General features: G+C 35.2%; 1 protein-coding gene and 1 long non-coding RNA gene across 3 annotated transcripts; both read left to right on the forward strand.

Moving 5' to 3' along the window:
• Positions 1-720: 720 nt before the first annotated feature.
• LOC115419041 (calcium/calmodulin-dependent protein kinase type 1D-like) lies at positions 721-21,757 on the forward strand. Its single transcript, XM_030133650.1, has 13 exons — positions 721-728; positions 4,983-5,094; positions 10,290-10,415; positions 10,508-10,582; positions 11,589-11,727; positions 12,863-12,986; positions 13,989-14,064; positions 15,531-15,643; positions 17,590-17,668; positions 17,752-17,839; positions 18,137-18,450; positions 20,483-20,564; positions 21,550-21,757. The coding sequence occupies exons 2-12, from the start codon at positions 5,009-5,011 to the stop codon at positions 20,532-20,534; spliced, it is 1,272 nt and encodes a 423-aa protein (XP_029989510.1). The 5' UTR covers positions 721-728; positions 4,983-5,008; the 3' UTR covers positions 20,535-20,564; positions 21,550-21,757.
• LOC115419046 (uncharacterized) lies at positions 7,561-8,267 on the forward strand. Of its 2 annotated transcripts, none has more exons than XR_003935387.1 (2): positions 7,561-7,793; positions 7,891-8,267. It is a non-coding gene; the product is annotated as an uncharacterized LOC115419046 (long non-coding RNA). The 2 variants fall into 2 exon arrangements; XR_003935388.1 differs by having other exon boundaries at positions 7,915-8,267.
• Positions 21,758-22,198: the final 441 nt, after the last annotated feature.

Genomic DNA, 22,198 nt, shown 5'->3' on the forward strand with positions numbered 1-22,198 from the left:
TCTTCAGAGTGAAGCTAATCGTAGCGTTAGCTAATTCTGTTATTCCTCTACCGGCACGAGAAGGTACGACTTTACGTCAGGTCAAAGGTCATCAAGTTACATAAACAGTGTAGGTAAAGAAGACAAATTATTTTATGTGTTACTAAATGATCATGTTGTGTTTTCTTAGTAGACATGTCTTCACCCAAAAATAAATAAATAAAATAAAATTAAGAGGCGGTTTGAGTCAAAGATAAAATAGATTACAGTCAAAGGAGACATAATTGATTCTGTCTGTTTATTATTATTATTATTATTATTATTATTATTATTATTATTATTATCATCAATTTAAATTACGATAAATTAAAAAAAAAAAGAAAGAAAGAAAAAAAAAAAGAAAAGAAAAAAAAAAAAAAAAAAAAGGATTAGCATTAAATTTCCCCCGGTCTCCAGGTATTGTTTTTTTTTTTTGTTTGTTTGTTTGTTTTTTCTTAGAGGACCGGTGTTTTGACTCGACAGGACACCTGATCTGCTCCTCGGACCGCATTCTGCCCATGTCAGACCCATGTTTAGGGTCATTAAAGGCAGCCTGTTGAGTAACCGCTAAGGATGAGGATGTACTGATGGTGACGCCCCGCCCCGCAGCCGAGGCCCCGCCCGCCGTCGTGTGTCTCCGTGGATCATTTGCTCATCCTTCAGGTGAATCCACGGAGACCTTAGCGCGGCTTCTCGGCACCGCTCCTCAGGTAAGGAGGCTCTTAATCCATTCATTTCACAGAATCGACTCATTATGATCAGTTTGATAAACCAGGAGTATTTACAGGTTTTAAACTCTGTGAACTGATCCTTTTATTGCTCCATGGACTGAGGAAAACTAGATGAAGTAGCGTTAAATGTCTTAGAAATAAAGTTTTAATCATGGTTTATATTGTGTGGATAATATTTAGTCATTGGATGGTTAAAAGTAGTGTTTTATGCATCAGGAAGGGGTTGGTTTTACAGTTTTACTCCGATTGAGATATATTTTCATCTGTTTTATGTAGAAAAATCTGACAAATTTATGCTTGTACATAAAATTCAGTCATTTGTTTCGTAGTTTTTTTTCTCCCAGAGGAATCAAATGAACCCATGTCTTTAGAAAACATCTTAAATTAGCAGTAAATATCTTAGACATGTGGGTTATGTCTGGTTTCATGGCTTACAGATTCCATTTTAGGTTAAAAAGTCTTATATTTTGCAGCCTAAGATTATTTAATAATATTTCTCCACTTTAGCTACTTGAAGCTCAATACCTGTTCACTTATGAATAAGTATGATTCATAATAAGTTGAAGTGAGTCTAATGAAGCATTTATAACCTCTGCAAACCTCTTAAATAGTAAATATCATAGAAATGTAGCTTTACCATGTTTCATGTCTTATAGAATGAATTAATCACCTCCTGGTTTAAAAAGTTGTGTTTAATGCCGCTTAAATGTTATTTTCCAACTTTTCTGCCTTTAGGGACCTGAGTAATAACTTTTTGAGACATATATAATCTTTACTGATTTAATTATCCTGTGGTAAACATCTTAAAATAGCTTTAAATGTATTAACACACCTCAAATGTTGCCTCTTTTAACTTTAGGTTCCATAAAAAGCATTAAATTAACCAAACTTTTTGAAACTAGAAAATATGATTTAAAAAAAAAAAAAATAGCATTAATAAATGCAGATTAAATGGCCTGTTTTTCTATTTATCCTACACATGTAAAATAATGGACCTGATTAATCCAGATTAAATCCAGACTGCAGTTTGGACCTGGACTATAGTAGTTAATATTCCTCTAAAGTTCATTGATGCATGTGTTTGATGAATGGAGCCGTTGCCGTGGTGTCAGGGAATCAGCCGTTAATCCTTCCCTTGTCCTCAGACACAGAGGGTCCAGGAGGATCCAGGTCCAGGAGAGAAGGATGGATAGATTAAGTGTCCACTGCTATTTACCCCGTTAATCCTCTTCCTTTTTGAAGCCGATGTAACTGATAGGAACAAAAGGGCTTTAGTTAATGTCCTCAGACCTGGACATGTATATAAGTGTTTATGTAATGGTGCCACAGGGAACATCTTACACATTTGACCCCTGGAGGTGATAGAAATACTCTGAGATTACAACCTCAACTCAAACACTAACTCTATATTATGGGTGTCAAAGTCATTTTAGTTCAGGGGCCACATTCAGCCCAGTGTGATCTGAAGTGACCAATCAAACAATCCAAGGCATTATAACCTATGAATAATAATCTGATATTCTCTGTGTTTTAGTATGAAAAAAGTAAAATGACATGAAAATGTGAATAACCCGAACAATTGTGTACAATCTTGATAAGATAAAATGAGATACGTTAAAATGAAATAAGTTAAGATAACATGAGATAAGATAAATTAAAAAGAGATAAGTTAAAATGATAAATTAAGATAAAATGAGCTAAGTTAAAATGAGAAAAGTTAAGATAAAATGAGACAAGGTAAGTTAAAATGAGATGAGATAAGATAAGATAAGTTAAGATAAGATAAGATAAGATAAGATAAGATAAGATAAGATAAGATAAGATAAGATAAGATAAGGTTTATTTGCCATTTGTGCACTTGTTCAGGTGCACAGGAATTCTTGTGCGGTGAGTACAAGCATAAAAGATTAAAAAATACAATCAAGAGTAAAAAGATAAAAGATCTAAGTAGTAGAAAAACAAAACAAATAAAAAAACAACAACAACCTAAAAGACAATAATACAGTGACTTGCAATAAACATAAAAAAAAAAAAAAAATACTCTCCAGGACACTGCACTTTCCCGTTTCTTTTATAATGTCCTTGAACAATTTGAAATTTCAACAATATTATGCCTTGGCTTATTATTAACATGACTTATACATCACAAATTCATAAAACATTTAGTAACAGGCAGAACATCTTTAAATTGCACTTATTTTTCTTCAGACATTTCAGGCAGTTCATGTTTATTTATGTTTATTCATTTTATTGTGAAAGGAAAGTTTCTAAATGTTGACATTTTCATAATGTAATTTTACTTCTTTCACATTAAACCAAGGGCCAAATTTGTAGTTGTCATTATTTTATAGGTTATTATTCTATTATTTTCGTTTAGATCATATTGGTCTGAATGTGGAACCTGAACTAAACCATTTGGACACTGTCATATATCATCAGTGTAATTTTTGCACTGAAGGGCTGGATTAGACCCTTTGGGGTGGAGGGGAGGCAGACATATGTGTGACACCTCTGCTCCAGCTTCAGTATTTCCTCACTGGGGTCATAGCTCAATGTTTTACCTTGATGTGTGTGAGATATTTCAGGGTTTAATGAACAGTGTTTCAGGATCAGACTCTGGTGAAATGGAGAAAAGTTCACAAAAATCAGATAAAACTCAAGAATCAGCTTTCTTATCATTCACAGTTGTTTCCCCAAGTCTGGGTGTGTACATCATATATAGGATTAAAATAGTGAATAAAAAAATAGAACAGAATGGAATATAAACTACCATCAAATCATTTAAAATAGAATGAAATTAAGCTCTTAGTATGTACAGTATTGTACAATGAACTGCCTGTAAAACAGCTAAAATTTTGATGTGACAGGGTTTCATTTGATAGGAGGATGGTGAATGTATCACCGAACCCTTCATGTGCTGGATTTTAACTCCTGTTTTTTGGTTGAGTTTGGTATTTTATAGCTGTGCTCCCAACTGTATGGTAAAATCCACTGATCTTTGGACCAGTGCACCAATGGTCTTTGTCTTTTTTGTTTGTTTTTGAAAGAAATCAGCTGATAAAACCTGGAAACCACTGCTGAGTTCAGGTTCTCTGATGGAATTTGGCTCAGTCCGTTTTTGACATGTTTATATAGATTCATTAATACAAACCAATGAACACGTTGTGAGATCAGAATGAATTTTAATTTGTCATAGATCTAGTTTTCACACCCTGAAAACAAAAAATAAATTTTGCGCCAAAACCTTCCTGCTGAGCTCATTTTCATCTTAAATGGCCCATTTTTAGTGTAATTACATTTACATCATTAGCCTAAGTTGCTAAGCTAGGCAGTCCTTTCATAGCAATACATTAGCAAAGTGAAAGTGAAGTGTTTTATAGTCTTTAACTTGCTGAGTTTGTGTAACATGTTTTGCTGCCCATGAAACAATGACATGAAATGGGAACCCTTTTTTTTTTTCTAAATTTTTGATATATTAATGTGATTTTCTTACATATCATAGAGTATCATCTGCATAGAAGGATATTTGGGGATTTAATCGTCTGATTTGTAAGAGAAGCTATATGTTTAGGTCAAATACATAAATCCAATATTCTACTCTTTCAGCTGCATAAATGAATAAATTGTAAAAAGTTTATGTTACTTATGAAATAGAAAACATATGGTTTGAATCCAACAAATCAATAGAAGAGTTATCTATTGCTTTGTTTTGTTTTTCTTTTGTATCAAGTTCCAGTTGCCTCATTAAAGTTGACAAAAACTAAAACTAGGAAGAAAAATAAATGTAAAATGACATTCAAAAATGCAACACAAACTGATTGAAACACAGTAAAATGAGATTTATTTTTTTTGTCTTGTCATTAAATCTTCAGCAGCAAAACATGTTACACAAACTCTGCAGGTTAAAGACAATAAAACACAACACTTTCATGCTAATATATCGCTATGAAAGGACTGACTAGCTTAGCAACCTGATGATGTTAATGTTGTAATTACACTAACTGGCCATTTAAGATGTCATATTGACCATGGATATGTCAGTCATTCAACTTCATAAGTGAAAATATACAGATAAAGTTTAGTTTTAGGCCTTTTAATATTAATTCATTTGATCTAGTACATATTTATTAACTGTTAGAATAAGTTGATTATCTCTGATGAAAAAGTTACAGAAAGATGTAAATAGTCTTATCTTATGTATAAACATGTAAAATAAAGCATGTTTCTGTTCAGGAGTCTACGGCGACGTCAGAGCCACGATGGGGCGGAAGGAGATCGTCTGCACCTGGAAGAAGAGCACCACTAACATCAAGGATGTGTTCGACTTCAAGGGGAAGATGGGATCGTAAGTAACGGCGACAGCGTTTGTCCGTTGGTGCTTTAACAGGATGCACAGAAAGGCTCATGTTTGAGCCTGGAAATAATGAAAACTTCATTATATATGAAAAAACCAAAGTGTTTTAAGTCTTTCAGCATCACCATCCTGCATTTACATGAACACAGGCTGGTATTGATCACTGATTGGCTGTTGAATTGATGCATTGTTAATCATTATATTTACAAATGATCAACATCCAAGATTTAACCCTCGAAGACCTGGAACACTGTCTACAGCTGAAAATATGTACACGGGTAAAAATCTTTGAAACAGGACGTAAACAGTGGAAGAGTGTAGATAGGTGGAGCCCTGCTCCCTCTGCAATGCATCATGGGACTTTATTTATAAAGAAAAATGTATTGGAAACAAAGGTGACAGACAAGAAATGTGTTATTACATCATTTACTCATATATTGTGTAAAAGATCATTTTAGAAGTCAGGTTTTGCTGATGTTAGGTCCCATGATGCATTGCAGAAGGGGCGGAGCATCACATCTCTATATGGTCCAGACCGGACTAAACTAAAACCAGGTCCAGAATTTTGCCTGAATCCTTGTTACATCAATAGTCTAAGCCATGATGATGATGAACCAGCTCTTGTTTAACCCTCTGGTATCCAGGTGAGCATATTATGCACGCTTTACACTTCATGTTATTAAAGGTCATATTATTTTTCACAATTTGGTTTAGGTCAGGAACAAAGTTGTTCATTTTTGTATGATTTTTTAAAAATTCTGACCCGTCCACTAAAATCAGCACATTGTAAACAATGTTAAATTCCTACACTAAGACCCTTCTACTGAGTACAAAACGCACATTTGACCTAGCACAAAAAAATAATGTATATTAACCACTGTTGGTGTTAACCATTGACATATGTCAGGATGAAAAAAAAAACCCAAAAAACTAATCCAATTCTTATTTAGAATATTGGGGGGAAAAAGTTTTGTGTTTTTTGCATCAAAAATATGGTTTGTTTACATTACAAACATGGTATTTAAAGGGTTAAAAATATGACAGTTATTGAGTATTTAATATGTTTGTTTATGGCTCAAGTTCATAAAAATAAAAAATAAAAATATTATGCACTTTAGGTGATTAAAGGACTCTGATACCGGAGGGTTAAACAACAGAAGGAAACAGTCCTTTTCTTCAGCTGATTTTCTGAAAACATGGTTTGTTTCATATAAAAGCATCACCTGTTCCAAGTCTGAGTCCAGATAATCCTCCAATCACGTCACTCAAAGCTTTTGTCAATGGAGTGTATAAATCCAATCCATTCACCGCGCCGAGATGAGAGGCCGCGGGTTTTAATCACCGCCGCCTTTATACATCCAACACATGAGACTGAAATAAGATAAACACATTTATCAAAAATATACTTGTATGTTTTTGCTCATGCTCAGTGCTTGGGTTTTCATTTTATATTGAAGGAGCCTGTTAGTGTTGATGCCTTATAATGAAATAATAATATTTATCACAATATCACAATAAATATGAACATCATAATACACAGTTTTCACTCGTCTTCATGGTTCAAATATTCAGTTCAGACTGAACTCGTTTTATTCAGTTCGACTTCATCTTAGTGTTTTTTTCATCTGGTTTCGTCAACTTTCAGGACCACAGATCAACCTTTAAAGTTGAAATTAACACTGATCTGACTTCTGCTGTGACTATTATGATCATTTTTATAATAAGACACTGTTATAAATAATCTGACTTGACAGATTTAACCTCAGTTTACATGTGGACAGAGTATATCTCAGATGTTATGATGGGAACGTGATGAAATGATTCAAAGATGAGGTGCATTATGGGAAATCTGGGCTCTCCTGTTTCTACAAATGACCTGAGAGCATAAAGTACCAACTTCACCTGTGGCTGTTTCTGCTCTAAACACTGGCGGCGGTGGGTTGGCAGTGCACTGACCCGTAACCAGTGAAGGTGTTGGAGTCTTAAAGCTGCTTAAACACTGCCTCGTCTGTCGATGTGAATGAGTGGTGACGTCAGCGGCGAGCAGCAGAACATCCTAGAACTACTTCATTATAGGATTAAAGCCTCAGTGACTATAACGGTGACAGCGACTGGACGTATGGACGAGGACATGGGAACGCACATGGACCTGGAGTTTTAAGGACTGAATTAGAGACACACACATTAGAACATCCATTCAACAACTCAGTAAAGACACTTTAAAAATAAACAGCCTAAGGAATGAATAAAATGAACAAAAACTCCTAATAAATCAAGAAAAAAATGAGCAACATGAACAAAATAAGCCACAAAATGCTGATAAATGACAGTAGCTGGAGACACTTGGTGTATATATACATATATATACACACACACACACACACACACACACACACACACACACACACACACACACACACACACACACACAAAGAAAAGTGTAAAAATGCAACATCATACAGTATAGCTTTAAAGAAGCGTTCATAATGTTTTTCAGCTTTTAGACCCAAAAAACTGTTCAAGACAGCATTAGAAACAGTAACAAACACTTGTGATAAAATCAGATGATCTTAGATGGATTCACTTGGAAACTGGTCTGGATGGGACCCAGGGAACTGGTCTGGATCAGACTAAGTGATCAGGTCTGGATCAGACCCAGGGAACGGTTCTGGATGAGACCCAGGGAACAGGTTTAATGAAAGAACTGCCGTTTCATCTGTTCTGATACTTTGAATCAACGCCAGAACCTGGGATTAAAGAAGCATCTGGTCCGTCTGGGTCAGTGAGGTCTGGATTAGACCAAGATAACAGGTCTGGATCGGACCCAGGGAACTGGTCTGGATCAGATCCAGGGAGCAGGTCTGAACCAGTCCACAGTGGGTCAGTTCAGAACATTGATGTTTTATCCATTGGCTCCATTAGTTTATTCACTGTAATTCATCAGGAAAAAATATGTAAAACAAGCACCTGGAACATGATCCAATCAGAAACAAATCAACATCAATGAGTTTGTTACAAATAGAAAACAGTAAAGTAGTAAAAACTAATGAAAAAAGACAATGAAAATAAGGAAAATGGATTCAAACTCATCGAAAATGCTGCTTTAACCATATTCACATTCTGGATCTAATCAAAGTAAATCTTCTCCTGAAAAACAACCTCATGATTCATGAGAAGTTTTACAAATAAGATGCAAAAAACATATCAACAACATAACTTCTCTGTTATATATAATATATAAAAACAGCAGTTCATCTATTAAAACAATGAAATAAAATATAAAACTATAATTAAATCTTTAACTTTAATTATCCTGACAAAATGAATGGAATGGAAAATAAATACATATAATTAAATGAAAAAAATATCTAAAAAGAGAGGAACACAAATAAAATAAAATGAAAAACGTGTGTGTGTGTGTGTATATATATGTATATACACATACACACATATATATGTGTATATATATATATATATATATATATATATATATATATATATATATATTTTTTTTTTTTTTTATTTTTTTTTTAATAAAATAAAATAAAATATTCCCAAACATGATAACTCCATGTAAACATCCTTCATCGCCTTCGAGGACTATGTTTTTATGTTTTGGACATAATCAGTGAAAGGTCTCCATCAGTTTTCAATTTCAGTTTATATGTCATTCTTTCTTTCTTTACTTGTTTGCTATTTTAAAATCTATTTTTGGTCTGTAAATCCTCATGAATCTAAAATGGTCCACCGATCAGAGCCGAGTTCTGCTGAGTTTATAAAACATCCAGTGGTGTCAATTAATCACATTAATCTATGGATTAATCGCATTAATCTATTTATTAATCTATGTATAAGTCGACTTTCCACTTCCGTCTGTACCTTCTGTTCTATTCTATACGTTCTGTTTGTTCTATATGAACCATGTGACATCTCATTGTCTCTGAATTCATTAGAAAATATCAAATAAAAACACAAATCTACTGGTTAAGTGTGTTTTTCAGCAATGATTCTTTAATATACAATTTTTTTTTCACGATGTTCATTTTACTGCATCAGGCCTGATTTTATAAATAAAAATAAACCTTTTATTAAATATATAGAAAATGTTTGTGGTCCAGACTGAGAAACCAAGACTCAGTATTTATTTTTGTGGTTTGTTCATTTTCTTGATTATTTTGTTCATTTTTAAAATTATTTTGTCAATTTTTATGATCAGTTTTTCTTATTTTCTTGTGTCAATTTTTTTTTATTAATTGTGGGTCATTTTCTTGATTATTTTGTTGATTTCTTGTTATTTTGTTGATTATTCTGTTCTTTTTTTCAGCTTCTCAATGATTTTGTTCATTTTATTCATTATTTTGTTCATTTCTGTATTGATTATTGTTTTTTTTGTTAGTTATTTTGTCCATTTTTAGTCACGTTGTTGATTTTTCTGCTCATTTTTATTTTGTTTTCTTTTGTTCATTGTTTTGTCCATTTTGTTCCTTTTGATTGTTTTGTTAATTTTTGTATTAAGTATTGTCATTTTTACTGGTTATTTTGTTCATTTTGTTGAGTATTTTGTCAGTTTTAAACGACTGCATTACTTTTTTTTATGCATTTTCAATTAATTAGGCAAGTTTTGTTCATTTTGTTGGTTATTTTGTAAATTTTTAGATGATTTTATTAATTTTATTATTTATGTTTGACATTATTTTCCTTATCTTGATTTTATTTTGATGGGTTTTTTTTCATGATTACATTCAGTTTTATTTTGTTGATTATTTTGTTAATTTGAAAATGATTTTGTTCATTTTTTTATTAAGTTTGATTAATTATTTTGGTAATATTTAGTCCTTTTTGTTCCTTTTCTTGATCATTTGGTTTATTTTAAATGATTTTGTACATTTTGCATTCATTTTGTTGATTATTTAGTTACCTTCTGTTCATTTTGTTGGTTATTTTAAGATGATTTTGTTCATTATATTATTCAAGTTTATTATTTTCATCTTGATTTAATTTAGATTATTCTGTTATTTTTTAAACAATTCCGTTCAGTTTTTGTTCTTTTTGTTGAAAATAACACATGTATGTGATCCTTTTATTGAGGAGACCTTGTTCTCAACATTATTCCCTTTGCTGTTACCTCTAATTTGAGATTTGTTACCGTGGACATTAACTCCTGTGTTGTGTTTCTGATGGTTCAGAGGATCCTTCTCTGAGGTTTTCATGGTCCGAGAGAAGACGACGGGGAAACTATTCGCCCTCAAGTGTCTGAAGAAGAAATACCTGGCTCACAGTAACCTGGAAAACGAAGTCAACGTCCTGCGAAGGTAAAACACATCAAGGGTTAAAGGGTTAATGAACAACATGCACAGACAGTTTTACTCATTAATGTGTTTTATATGTGTTTTATTTACAACAGGATAAAACATGAAAACGTGGTGGGACTGGAGGATTTCTATGAGACTCGGACACATTATTACCTGGTCATGCAGCTGTAAGTGGATTCAACATCAAATACATCAAAATCTGCAGAAAACAGGAAATATTCACTAATGCACAGGACATACAGAGAACTGAAAGGCTGTTTCTCTCATCACTTGATACTATACGCCATGTAATTGAAAAAAAAAAAAAAAGAAAGAAAGAAATAGAATAAATGAATAACATTGAATAAGAATAAATAAAGTAGTATAACAGATGAACTAAAATAAATAAATAAATAAAAAATATCTGCAGGTTCTGTCACAGGAAGAAGAAAAAAAAAAGAAACCAGGAAATATTCACATTTAACAAAACCTTGACAGTGAAGCCAATCATTTGCATGCTAATGTCATAAACCAGTAGTATCTCCACCAGCTGCAGAAAATAAGAAGAATAAGAGGAAATTTTAATAGAATGAAAATGGAATTGATTCTGTTCATGTTATCAATGTTAAATCAAAATGAAAATAAGAAATGAATATAATGAACAAAAAAATATTAATGAAGGGAACAAAAAAATGAAGATAATTTTTTTTGACAGTGATGAAAAAAAACAACAAAAATGACTAAAGTAAGCAACATAGTCAACAAATTTGACAAAAAAAGGTAAAAAAATGATAATGATAAACAAAATGGATGTGAAATGAAGCAAAAAAGTTTGAAGAAATTGGAAATCAGCAACATAGTCAACAAAGGGGACAAAAACTGAACAAAATCATAAAAAATAAATAAATAAAAAATTAACAAAATGGTCACCAAAATGAACAAAATAATCAACTAAATGGACATGAAATGAATGTAAAATGTAAAAAAAAATGAACATGGTCAAAACATTTAGCAACAATTAACAAAATGAAGAAACAAAAGATGAACAAGTTAATCAATAAAAGGAACAAGATCTGATGAAAATGAAAAAACCCCCCGAATGTGTTCATGTGTTTTTGTTTATTTGAATGTTTATGTTTGTTTACATTTACGTGTTTGTTTATTTGTTTATATGTTATTTGTTTGTGTTTTCAGGGTGTCCGGTGGTGAGCTGTTCGACCGTATCCTCAGTAAAGGCGTTTACACGGAGAAGGATGCCAGGACGGTCATAAAACAGGTTCTTGAAGCCGTTGCGTATCTGCATGAGAACAGCATCGTCCACAGAGACCTGAAGGTACGGAGACAACTGGACCAGGCTGGACCAGACTACACTGAACAGGACCACTGGACTGGACCAGACTACACTGGACAGGACCACTGGACTGGACTAGACTGGACAGGACCACCGGACTGGACCGGACTACACTGGACAGGACCACTGGACCGGACTAGACCAAACCAGACCGGACTACACTGGACAAGATCACTGGACTGGACTCAACCAGACTGGACCGGACTGGACTACACTGGACAGGATCACTAGACTGGACCAGGCTGGACCAGATTACACTGAACAGGACCACTGGACTGGACAGGACCACCAGACTGGACCGGACTACACTGAACAGGACCACTGGACTGGACAGGACCACCGGACTGAATAGGACCACTGGACCAGACTGGACCACTGGACTGGACTAGACCTAACCAGACCGGACTACACTGGACAAGATCACTGGACTGGACTCGACCAGACCGGGGCTGAGCAGACTATACTGGACAGGATCACTGGATTGGACCTGACCAGAACGGACTACACTGGACAGGTCCACTGGACAGAATCCCTGGACTGGACTGGACCAGACTGGACCGGACTACAATGGACAGGACCATTGCACCAGACTGGACCAGACTGGACCAGACTACACTGGACAGGTCCACTAGACAGGACCACTGCACTGGACTAGACCAAACCAGACCGGACGACACTGGACAGGATCACTGGACTGGACTCAACCTGACTGGACCGGACTACACTGGACACGGCCACTGGACAGGATCACTGGACTGGACTAGACTGGACCGGACTACACTGAACAGGTTCACTAGACAGGACCACTGGACTGGACTAGACCAAGCCAGACTGGACTACACTGGACAGGATCACTGGACTGGACTCAACCAGACTGGACCGGACTACACTGGACAGGATCACTGGACACGTTCACTAGACTGGACGACACTGGACAGGATCACTGGACTGAACTCAACCAGACTGGACCGGACCGGATTACACTGGACAGGACCACTAGACAGGATCACTGGACTGGACTAGACTGGACAGGACTAGACTGGACAGGACCAATGGACCGGACCGGACTGCCGGGTCTGTGCTCATTCTGTTTGGTTAACTCCGCCTCTTTCCACAGCCTGAAAACCTGCTGTACTACAACATGGACGAAAACGCCAAGATCATGATCAGTGACTTTGGTTTGTCCAAGACGCTGGAGACCGGCGTGATGTCGACGGCATGCGGGACGCCAGGATACGTGGGTGAGTCTGGTTCATCACAGAAGGGTCAACATGAGTCCACCTGAGCGTCCAGTAAGATAAAGACAGTAGATCGGACATGGATCCAATGAGAAATGAACAGTACCAGCTATTTCTACTGACATTTGAACGCATCACTATAATTTCATCATGAGTAGGTAAAGCAGTGGTAATAATGAAAACTGTGAAATACAGTGAACTATTCACTTAAACCAACAGGATTACAGCTCACCTTTTACTCCATATTTTACTAATAAGTAGTCATAAAAAAAAGACAAATAAGCAACATAATCAAACAAAATGAAATGAAAAAATTAACAAAACATTCGGAAAATGAAGAGGAAATTTTGAGTGACCACAAAATAAATAATAAAAATGGAACAAAATCATTAATAAATGAACAAAAATAAACCAAATAGTTAACAAAATGAACAAAGAAACAAACAAAAGATGAACAAATTAATCAATAAACCAAAAAAAAAAAAGAAAAAAATTAACAAAATAATCAACATAATAGTTAAAAACAAAAATCTCTTACTTTAAATTTTACTGTGAAATAACTGGTTCAGGTGGAAAAAGTTCATGTTGACTTGTCTTTGTTTTAATTTGATTTACTAAACAGTTGTGAATATTTAATAATAAAGTGATTATTAAATAATTTAATTCAGTTTTACAGTGTAAAATGGGTCACGACCTGTTGACACATTCAGTTCATGTGTGTTTGTTTATTTTGATATTTATTTATTGTTTATTTTTTTATATTTTAAATCTCAGACTCGTCAGATTCTGATTATTTACAGATATTTGTAGGTTCATCTTTTTCTAAGAAATGAAACAGATTTGTCCATGTTTAGGTGTAAAAATGTTGACACTGAACTAATGTGAGCAGTGATTCAGTGACTGTTCGTCCTAAAATCAACCTTTTGTCTGTTTTTACTGAAGTAACTGTGATGTTTTCAGTGGTTTAATAAAGGATCGAAACCTGATGTTTGTGTTCGTCTGCAGCTCCAGAGGTTTTGGCTCAGAAGCCGTACAGTAAAACCGTGGACTGTTGGTCGATCGGGGTCATCACTTACATACTGTGAGTACAAACGCATTCAAATATTTACAACATGGACGGTGGTGGAAAATGGTTTAGCTCACCCCATGTATTTGACAAATTGTTATCCTCATAGCATAATTACTTAAGTCATACACAAATGGACAAAGGTATGTGGACACATTAAATTTAGGCATTTCTTTTCTAACAGGGGTCTGGGATACAAAACAAGAATGACAAATGTCATAATGAAATGTTACTTTAAGAATAAGTCTGAAGTCATTGAACTGTGTCCAGTATTGGTCCATTAGATTAAACGCACATGCTCTTTCTGCACATGCTCAGTTCCATCCAAGTCCAAACTGGACATGTTGAAACTGACATTGATGTACTTAAGTTATTTTTTTTTGTTAACAATAAACAAAAAAAAATCATTTGTTTGTGTCTGTCTGATGCAGAAACACAAAAAGGCAAATATTTCATGATAGAATTTGAGATTGTGTAAAATTTGAAGAGTGTTGAAAACCTACTGTTTGTCTCTTCTTTCCAACAAACACTGTAACAAAAACACTACAGTATTAGTTATTTACACATGTATTCAGTTCTGTTTTATTCATCATAAAACATCATTCATTTAAGCAACTTCATGAACAGATGCTGCCTTCAGGTTTTGTCAGGAAGATGAACCTTTCCGCTTGTAAATTCAAAATCACCAGTGCGTTGTGTTCAAGTGCTTTTGTAGTGGTAGTGAAATGAAAAATGGCTGAAACACAATTTATGGTGACCTGATGCTTGGGTAAAACAGCTTTGGATGTGTTCATTCATCTGATAGAGAATTTTTTTAATTTTTTTTTTGCAAATTGTAGATTTTATAAATGTGTAAATCATCAGCCAACATAGACTTATTCTGTCATAATCATTAATCATAGAGTTAAGAGTTTGGTGATCAGGATGGGGGGTGTAAGATGTAAGTTCAGCAAAAAAACTAAATTTCATTCTCCAGTTTCACCATGAATTGATGCTGCTTTCAGGTGCAATCAGGAAGATTAACCTTTCCACTTCGGAATTTGAAATTACATTTGTGTTGTGTTCAAGTGCTTTTGTTGTTGTGAAATTTAAAAAAGCTGAAACACAATTTATGGTAAAACAGTTTTGGACATGTTCAGTCATCTGATAAAGCATTTTTTTTTTTTTAAATCAAACTGTATGTTTTAAATGTGTAAATCATCAGCTAGCAGCAGCAGAACGTTAATAAACTCATTGTTTATCATTGGCCATGAATCCCTTGTCTAGGAGTCTAGGACTATGCAGCTGAAACTATGGGAAGGTCCAGGATTAGCAGAACCAGACCTGACTATACACTGGGTCATAAGGGTTTTCAGTCTAGTGTTGAAGGTAAAGGGGGTCTGGATCTGGATCTGGATCCAGAGTCCCAGGTTCTGATTGGACAGTTGAGTACCAGTCTGTTCTCCTCCTCATCTGATTGGTTGTGATGTCATGTGTTGCAGGTTAAGTGGTTATCCTCCGTTCTTCGAGGAAAATGAGACTCGTCTGTTCTCCAAGATCATGAGGGCGGAGTACGCGTTCCACTCACCGTTCTGGGACGAGATCTCCGAGTCTGGTACGAAACACTTTCACCTCCACCTGTTGCACATTCACAACTCACTCTGATTCCAGGGATTTGTCTCTAAGATGTTTAACCCTTTCATGCATGAATTATGAAAACCTTAGTCTAGTTTTTTTATTCCTCTTTGAATAAAACAATGTGATTGAATTTCTTTATGAACCTATTTTTCATGGAGTTTCTTAAATGTCCACTCATCTGGACACCATGAGTTTAACTTAAAGATAGGGTATGAGATCCTAGAAAAATGGTTCGAGCAAGCTACATTTTGAAAATACTCAATTCAAAAGTCCAAACTCCTTTCTTCAGATGTCCCTCTGAAGCCACGCCTCCAGAGTACTGGCACGCGCAATGCTTGTTCCCAAGGGTTCACGAGTAATAGTGTGAATTACACTGTAAATACAGACACTGATGATGGGGACACATTTAGTCTACATGGGATTAATCCACATGTTTTGTTTGTTATTGTTGTCAATTTATTTTTCTTATTCCTTATTATTTCTTATTATTATTACATATTACTTATATATATCATTGTTATGACTACTATTACTGTTATCACTTTATTATAACTTTTATCCTCTCATTATGAAATTATATACACACACATACACAAACACATATGTATGTGTGTGTATGTATATATATATATATATATTTTTTTTTTTTTTTTTTTTTAACAACTATTGTGTGTATAATATTATAGCATAATTAGTTATCATCACTACTCTGTTATTTGTTGTTTCTAGTACTTTCTAATGTTCAATTGCCTGTTTTCCATTACTGTTTTATAGTTATTATTACTATTTTCTTATAATATTTCTTATATGTATATATTCAGTGTGCTGCTACTAGAGCCTTAATGTCCTGAGGGATCAATAAAGTTCTATCTAATCTAATTTAAAGTCTAATCAAATTAATTACAAATTTCTTTCAGTATAAAATAAATGGGTAATTTTGACCAATATTAATCTTAGATGTCATCTGATGATTCCATATTTTTTCTACCTTCTGGCATGTCCTGATATAGAAGGATTTACAGGATATTTCTGGGATGTTCTGGTGTCAGTGTATGGGATGATGCACCAGTGTCCACTGTGTTGTCAGATATGGAACTAAAACAACCAAACCCATGAATATACAAGAGCAGAGCTGTAAAACAGACGACCACTGGACTGAACACAGGGCATGAAAGGGTGAAACTGGATCTAAAAGGGGTTTCTGTTCAATGAGACCTCATGAAGGTTTCAGTCCTGATTTTACGAGGTCACGAGGACTTGTCCTCCTGGTTTAATCTGTTCTGTTCTGACTGCTGGTGTTTTAATCCAAGCAGGTCAAAGTACTGGACAGTGAAGGTAGGCGATACTCTGGTCTATATCAGTTTAAGCTCTGAGGTTATATGAACAAATCCTGCTCTAAACTTAGAAACATGGAGGTCAAACACTAACAGGGAACTATTTTATGGTTTCATAAAGCAAAGGGAAAGTTATTTAGGTTCGTCAACATGACTAATAAAATAAGTCATAGCATCCACGTTGAAATCACTGATGAAAAATAAGTTTGGAAAATATTCAATTACAAGCCCGGCGATGAACTGGCGACTTGTCCAGGGTGTACCCTGCCTTCGCCTCTATGTAGCTGGGATAGGCTCCAAGCGACCCCCGTGACCCTAGTGAGGATAAAGCGGGTTAAGAAAATGAATGAATGAATGAATATTCAATTACATTGTTTTTTTTGAAAAGGAACAAAAACACTTTTGATTAAGGTTCTCATAATTCATGCATGAAAGGGTTAAACCTCCGGAGAACATGTTCAGAGACTAAAGACATGAATGAGCCCAGCACAGGAGGTCTAAAATTACTGTCAAAGCCTCAAAAACGCCATATTATGTAAAATTCACGTCGACTTCTGGCCTCAATGTGTGACCTGTTGTGTCTCACCAGCCAAAGACTTTATCAGGAACATGATGGAGAAGAACCCAACGAAGCGCTTCAGCACCGAGGAGGCTCTGAGACATCCTTGGTCAGTCCTGGTCCCGATCCGAGTCCATCAGCCACTTGTATAAAACCCGTCTTCTCATTAAACCACGTCCCGTCTCATTTCAGGATTGCTGGGAACACAGCCAAAGACCTGGACATCTACCAGTCTGTCTGTGAACAGATGGAGAAAAACTTTGCCAAATCCAAATGGAAGGTCAGTGGATTCTAGACCATGTAAAACCTAAGACATGGTTCAGAAAAAAACTATAAACAAACAAGACTCAATGACAGTAGATGGACACACTGGGTTTATGTTCAGTTAATGAGAGATTTGACTTAAAAAGTCAGTTTTTCTTCAGTTTTCTACGTTTTAATATATTAACCTTTGAATTTACTCTGAAGTTTAATGAACATTTACATGATCATTGAATCAAATATAGAAAAATACAGGATTTACACTGAAAAATGTCCAGTCTGTCCTCTAACATCTGTCCGTCTTCGTCGTCCACAGCGGGCCTTCAACGCAGCAACGGCCATCCACCACATGAAGAAGCTGCAGCTGTCCCATAGCGAGGCCACGCCTACTCCTCTGCCCATGCCCAGCATCCTGGTCCAGTGCTCCTCCCAGAACCACATGGAGCCGCCGGAGCCCGGGACCCTGGACCCCAACGGGAACCCGCTCAACGACCCGGAGCCCAGCAGGGGCCCCTGTCGGCCCCTCAGGACCCTCCACAGTGAACCAGGACATCTCCAGAATCCACAGGAGTCCAGAGACATCCACGCCTTCCAGTCAGAGAGTGAGGCCGCGTTCAGGCTGTCCCAGAGGTGAGGACCAGGACTCTGGACCCAGAGTCAACAGGGTGTTCTAAATAAGTGTAACAGACGGCATCGATCCAAATGCAGTGTAGATGACCTTTGACCCCAGGACGATTCATGAATCAACAATCAGATACTAACGGTTCTGGGTTTAATCCCAGTCTCAACAGCGTCTTTAATTCTATTTATATATTATTTACTAGGCCTGTAATGGTACACATACTGAACAGAACCGTTTTGATATGTACCTTTTTCGGTTCGGTACACATCTGTACCGAAACAGCACAGTATGTTGAGAAAAAGAAAAAGGAACGAAAGACGTTGTTCGATGTGGAACTTTAAAGCCGCGCAAGTTCCACACGGATATATTGAAGGAGCGCACATTGACCCAAAATATGAAATAGCAGCTGATATAAGGTAAAAAAAAAACAAAAACCAACAAATATGATGTCAGCCTGGAAGGAGGAGATTGAAGACCCTCTGCCATCATTACAGTCCTGTTTGGGATCACATCAGGTCTAGGTGAAAGAGAACGAGGAAAGACGTTGATAAGATGAACGTTGTATCTGTCTGTCTGTTTCGCTCTCTCTCACACACACTCTGTATAATAGAGGAATAGAACCTGGGAGTTGGACGCTGAAAGTATGTAAAGTTTCACGCCAGCGTTAGTTATGGACCGCACCCCCAAGTATATAACTGCCCCCCCACCCCGTGCTTTGACAAATCGCACCCTGCACACACAGACACAAATACACAAAGTGGCCTAAACAGTTGGTTCACTGTCCTAAAATAAATAATTTGATTAATTTTATTGTCAATGTTGCTCTTAAGTTTGTTAAAAGAGAATACCAGTTAGCCCTCTTCTTAATGTTGCACTTCATGTGGAATTTTTTTTGTTTGTTTTTTTTTATGCAGAATGTGAACTGACAGAACTGGGATTAGATTTTTGTCGTTTGTTCAAAACTCCCTTTCAAGGAAAAGTGCAATACATTTACTAATATTTATTTTATTTTCTATTTAATTCATAGCAGCAGAATTATACAATTCCTGTTTTTCTATATTCTATTGTCTTCAAAAATTAGGGGAAAAATGTTCAAAAATGCATAAATGCATTAAAGGCATTTTGAGGGCTTTTCTCTCTTCCCGTACTGAACCAAAAAAAAAAAATGAACCGTGGCTTTCAAAACCGAAAACGTACTGAACCGAAAATTTTGTGTACCATTACAGGCCTATTATTTAGACAAAAAAAAAAATCATATTAAATACTTCATGTTATTCACATGTTCTTTATATGGGGCTGCACCTGACATAGGCCACGCCCACTTCCACCAATAACACCGATCTACAATCAACAATACGACAACACATGGAGAGGAAAAGTAGTGAAACTTGATCAAATTTGAATCAATATTAAACAAAAATGAAGTCAAAATTATTATAAAATTATTTGTATCATTTATTCCTTATGTATGAACCTTTATCATATACATTAAAAACATTCACCAGTAAACCAGTTCAGTCTTTTGTTTCTAATTCATTTTATCAAAGTGTGGAATTTTTACCATGTTTTACCTCTGAAGCAAATTATTTATGTAAAAGTGAAATTATTCACAAAATCACAAACTCAGACTCATTTAAACTAGTTCAGGTTGGTTTGACTCTTGAGTCGTGATGGAGGCATAGACATTTGGTTTATAGATCAGGGTCTGATTAAACAATGAAAGGCTTAAGCTGATGAAATACAGTTGTTTTTTTTTTAAGTTAAAAAACAAACAATGAAAAACATTTTGACACTACTATGACACTGTGCATATTATGCCCTTTTGGTGATTAGAACGACCTCTAGGGGTTGGATACCATAGGGTTAAGTGTCTGCAACTGGCCCACAACCCAGATCCATACACTCATACATCCATATCTGGTCCCTGATCCAAACTACGGTTCAGTTTGATACGGATTGTGTCTGTTTTTGTGGTTTAAGTGTGACCTTGTTTGTCCTCGTCCTACGTCTTAAAGTCCATGTTTGTCTTTGTTCATTCAGAGGGAAGAGACGGGACCACCACCCCCAGTCTGGAGTCTGTTCTGTCATGTGATCGACCACCTCACCTGAGAATCTGATTCAGGTAAAGAGTCAGAGTTTAATCCATAAAGACCCAAAACATCTATTGATGTAAACTGTTTAATACCTGTTGATCCACTAATCCTATCAATACATATAAATAATTGGTGTAAAATACAGTTTGTCATCTTTAGATGGTCATCAGATATGACCCATTTGGATGTTCAGAGGCTCTGTAGTTACCGTGGAAACACCGTCATCTTCTACAACTTTGATTCACTTGTAAAATCCATGGAGTTAGATCAATGACAGTGGATAAAATGAATAAAACTGGAAAAAAACAAAAACAAACCAAAAACAAAAAAACACAGACAAATAAACAAAAGCCAAAAACTGAACTAAAGTCAATGAAAAAAATTTAAAAATGGGCAAGACAATGATCAAAAACAAGCAAAATAAAAAAATAAAATTAACAAAATGAATGAAATCAAATAAGAAAATTTACAAAATAATGAAAATGAAGAAAATAAGAACAAAAAATGAACAAAAGAAAGTAATTAATAAAATACATTTTTAAAAAAGCAACAAGAGCAAAATTAGCCACAAACTGAATGAAACTGATGAAAAAATAATAAACCCTAATGACAGTGGATGGAGACACTTGGTTTATGTTCATGTTCATGTTAATTTAATGATAGATTTGCTGTAAAAGTCACTTTTTCTTCACTTTTCTCTTTTTCTGATACAATAACCATCAACTTTATTCTGAACTTTTATGAACATCTACATGATCAGTGAATCAAATATATGAAAATACATGATTTACAATGAAAAACTGAAAAATACAGAGGCTAATATTATAATAAATGGTGACCAATCACTTAAGACAGGTTAAAAATACAGAAAAATTCATTTGTAAATTGCCACAGAAGTACCTCTGAGTCTTTATGGGTTAAAACCAGAGTCATGTGGTCTTTACTTCTGCTATGACTTTCATTGGTGTTCTTCGTCACTGCTTTGTTTCTAACTTGGTGTTTTTCATTTTCCAGATGTTGGTGTCCGTTCACCTGCTGTTACGCTTCGTGACGTCTGCCGGAGTGTTTGTCTGCAGAAAACGTCCGTCACCGTGAACGCTGTCTGTTTCTCATCCAGTGAAACTGATAAAACAGAGACGTTCAGGTTCCACATACAACCCAACATGGTCTAAACTGGGTCCAGTAAAAAAATAACAGAATAACAGCAATAGTCATTTTATTCAAAGTTTTCATTTATTTTAGTGTGAAAAAAGAAACATTACATTATGAAAATGTGAATAACCTGAAAAACCATCAACAACCTGAAAAATAAATTTTTAAGTTTATTTAGAAAAATAAATGCAATTTTCACAATATTTTGAATCAGTTTATCATTTCCTCTTGTACATTATAACATACAGATCAGTGGATCTACAAATATGCAAAACATTTAATAAAAGACAGAATATTGGTACAATTACACTGATTTCTGTAATGACATTTCAGGTTGTTCATAGCTGTTTAGATTATTCACATTTTTGGTAAAAGAATAGATTGTAAATTAATGTAATGTAATGTAATATAATTAAAATTTTTTACACTAAAACATAGATACAATCATAGTTGTCATTATTTATAGGTTATTATTTCACTTTAGATCCTATTGGTCTGAATGTGGAACCTG

This window comes from Sphaeramia orbicularis, chromosome 5 (assembly GCF_902148855.1).
Source record: "Sphaeramia orbicularis chromosome 5, fSphaOr1.1, whole genome shotgun sequence".
NCBI classification, from domain to species: Eukaryota; Metazoa; Chordata; class Actinopteri; order Kurtiformes; family Apogonidae; genus Sphaeramia; species Sphaeramia orbicularis.

What these genes read in the sequence shown, in the direction of transcription:
- LOC115419041 (XM_030133650.1), top strand. Translation starts at nt 5,009, where the DNA reads ATGGGGCGGAAGGAGATCGTCTGCACCTGGAAGAAGAGCACCACTAAC. An exon ending in TCGTCCACAGAGACCTGAAG is followed by an intron (nt 11,728 to 12,862) that starts GTACGGAGACAA and finishes CTCTTTCCACAG; the next exon opens with CCTGAAAACCTGCTGTACTA. An exon ending in TTGCCAAATCCAAATGGAAG is followed by an intron (nt 17,840 to 18,136) that starts GTCAGTGGATTC and finishes CGTCGTCCACAG; the next exon opens with CGGGCCTTCAACGCAGCAAC.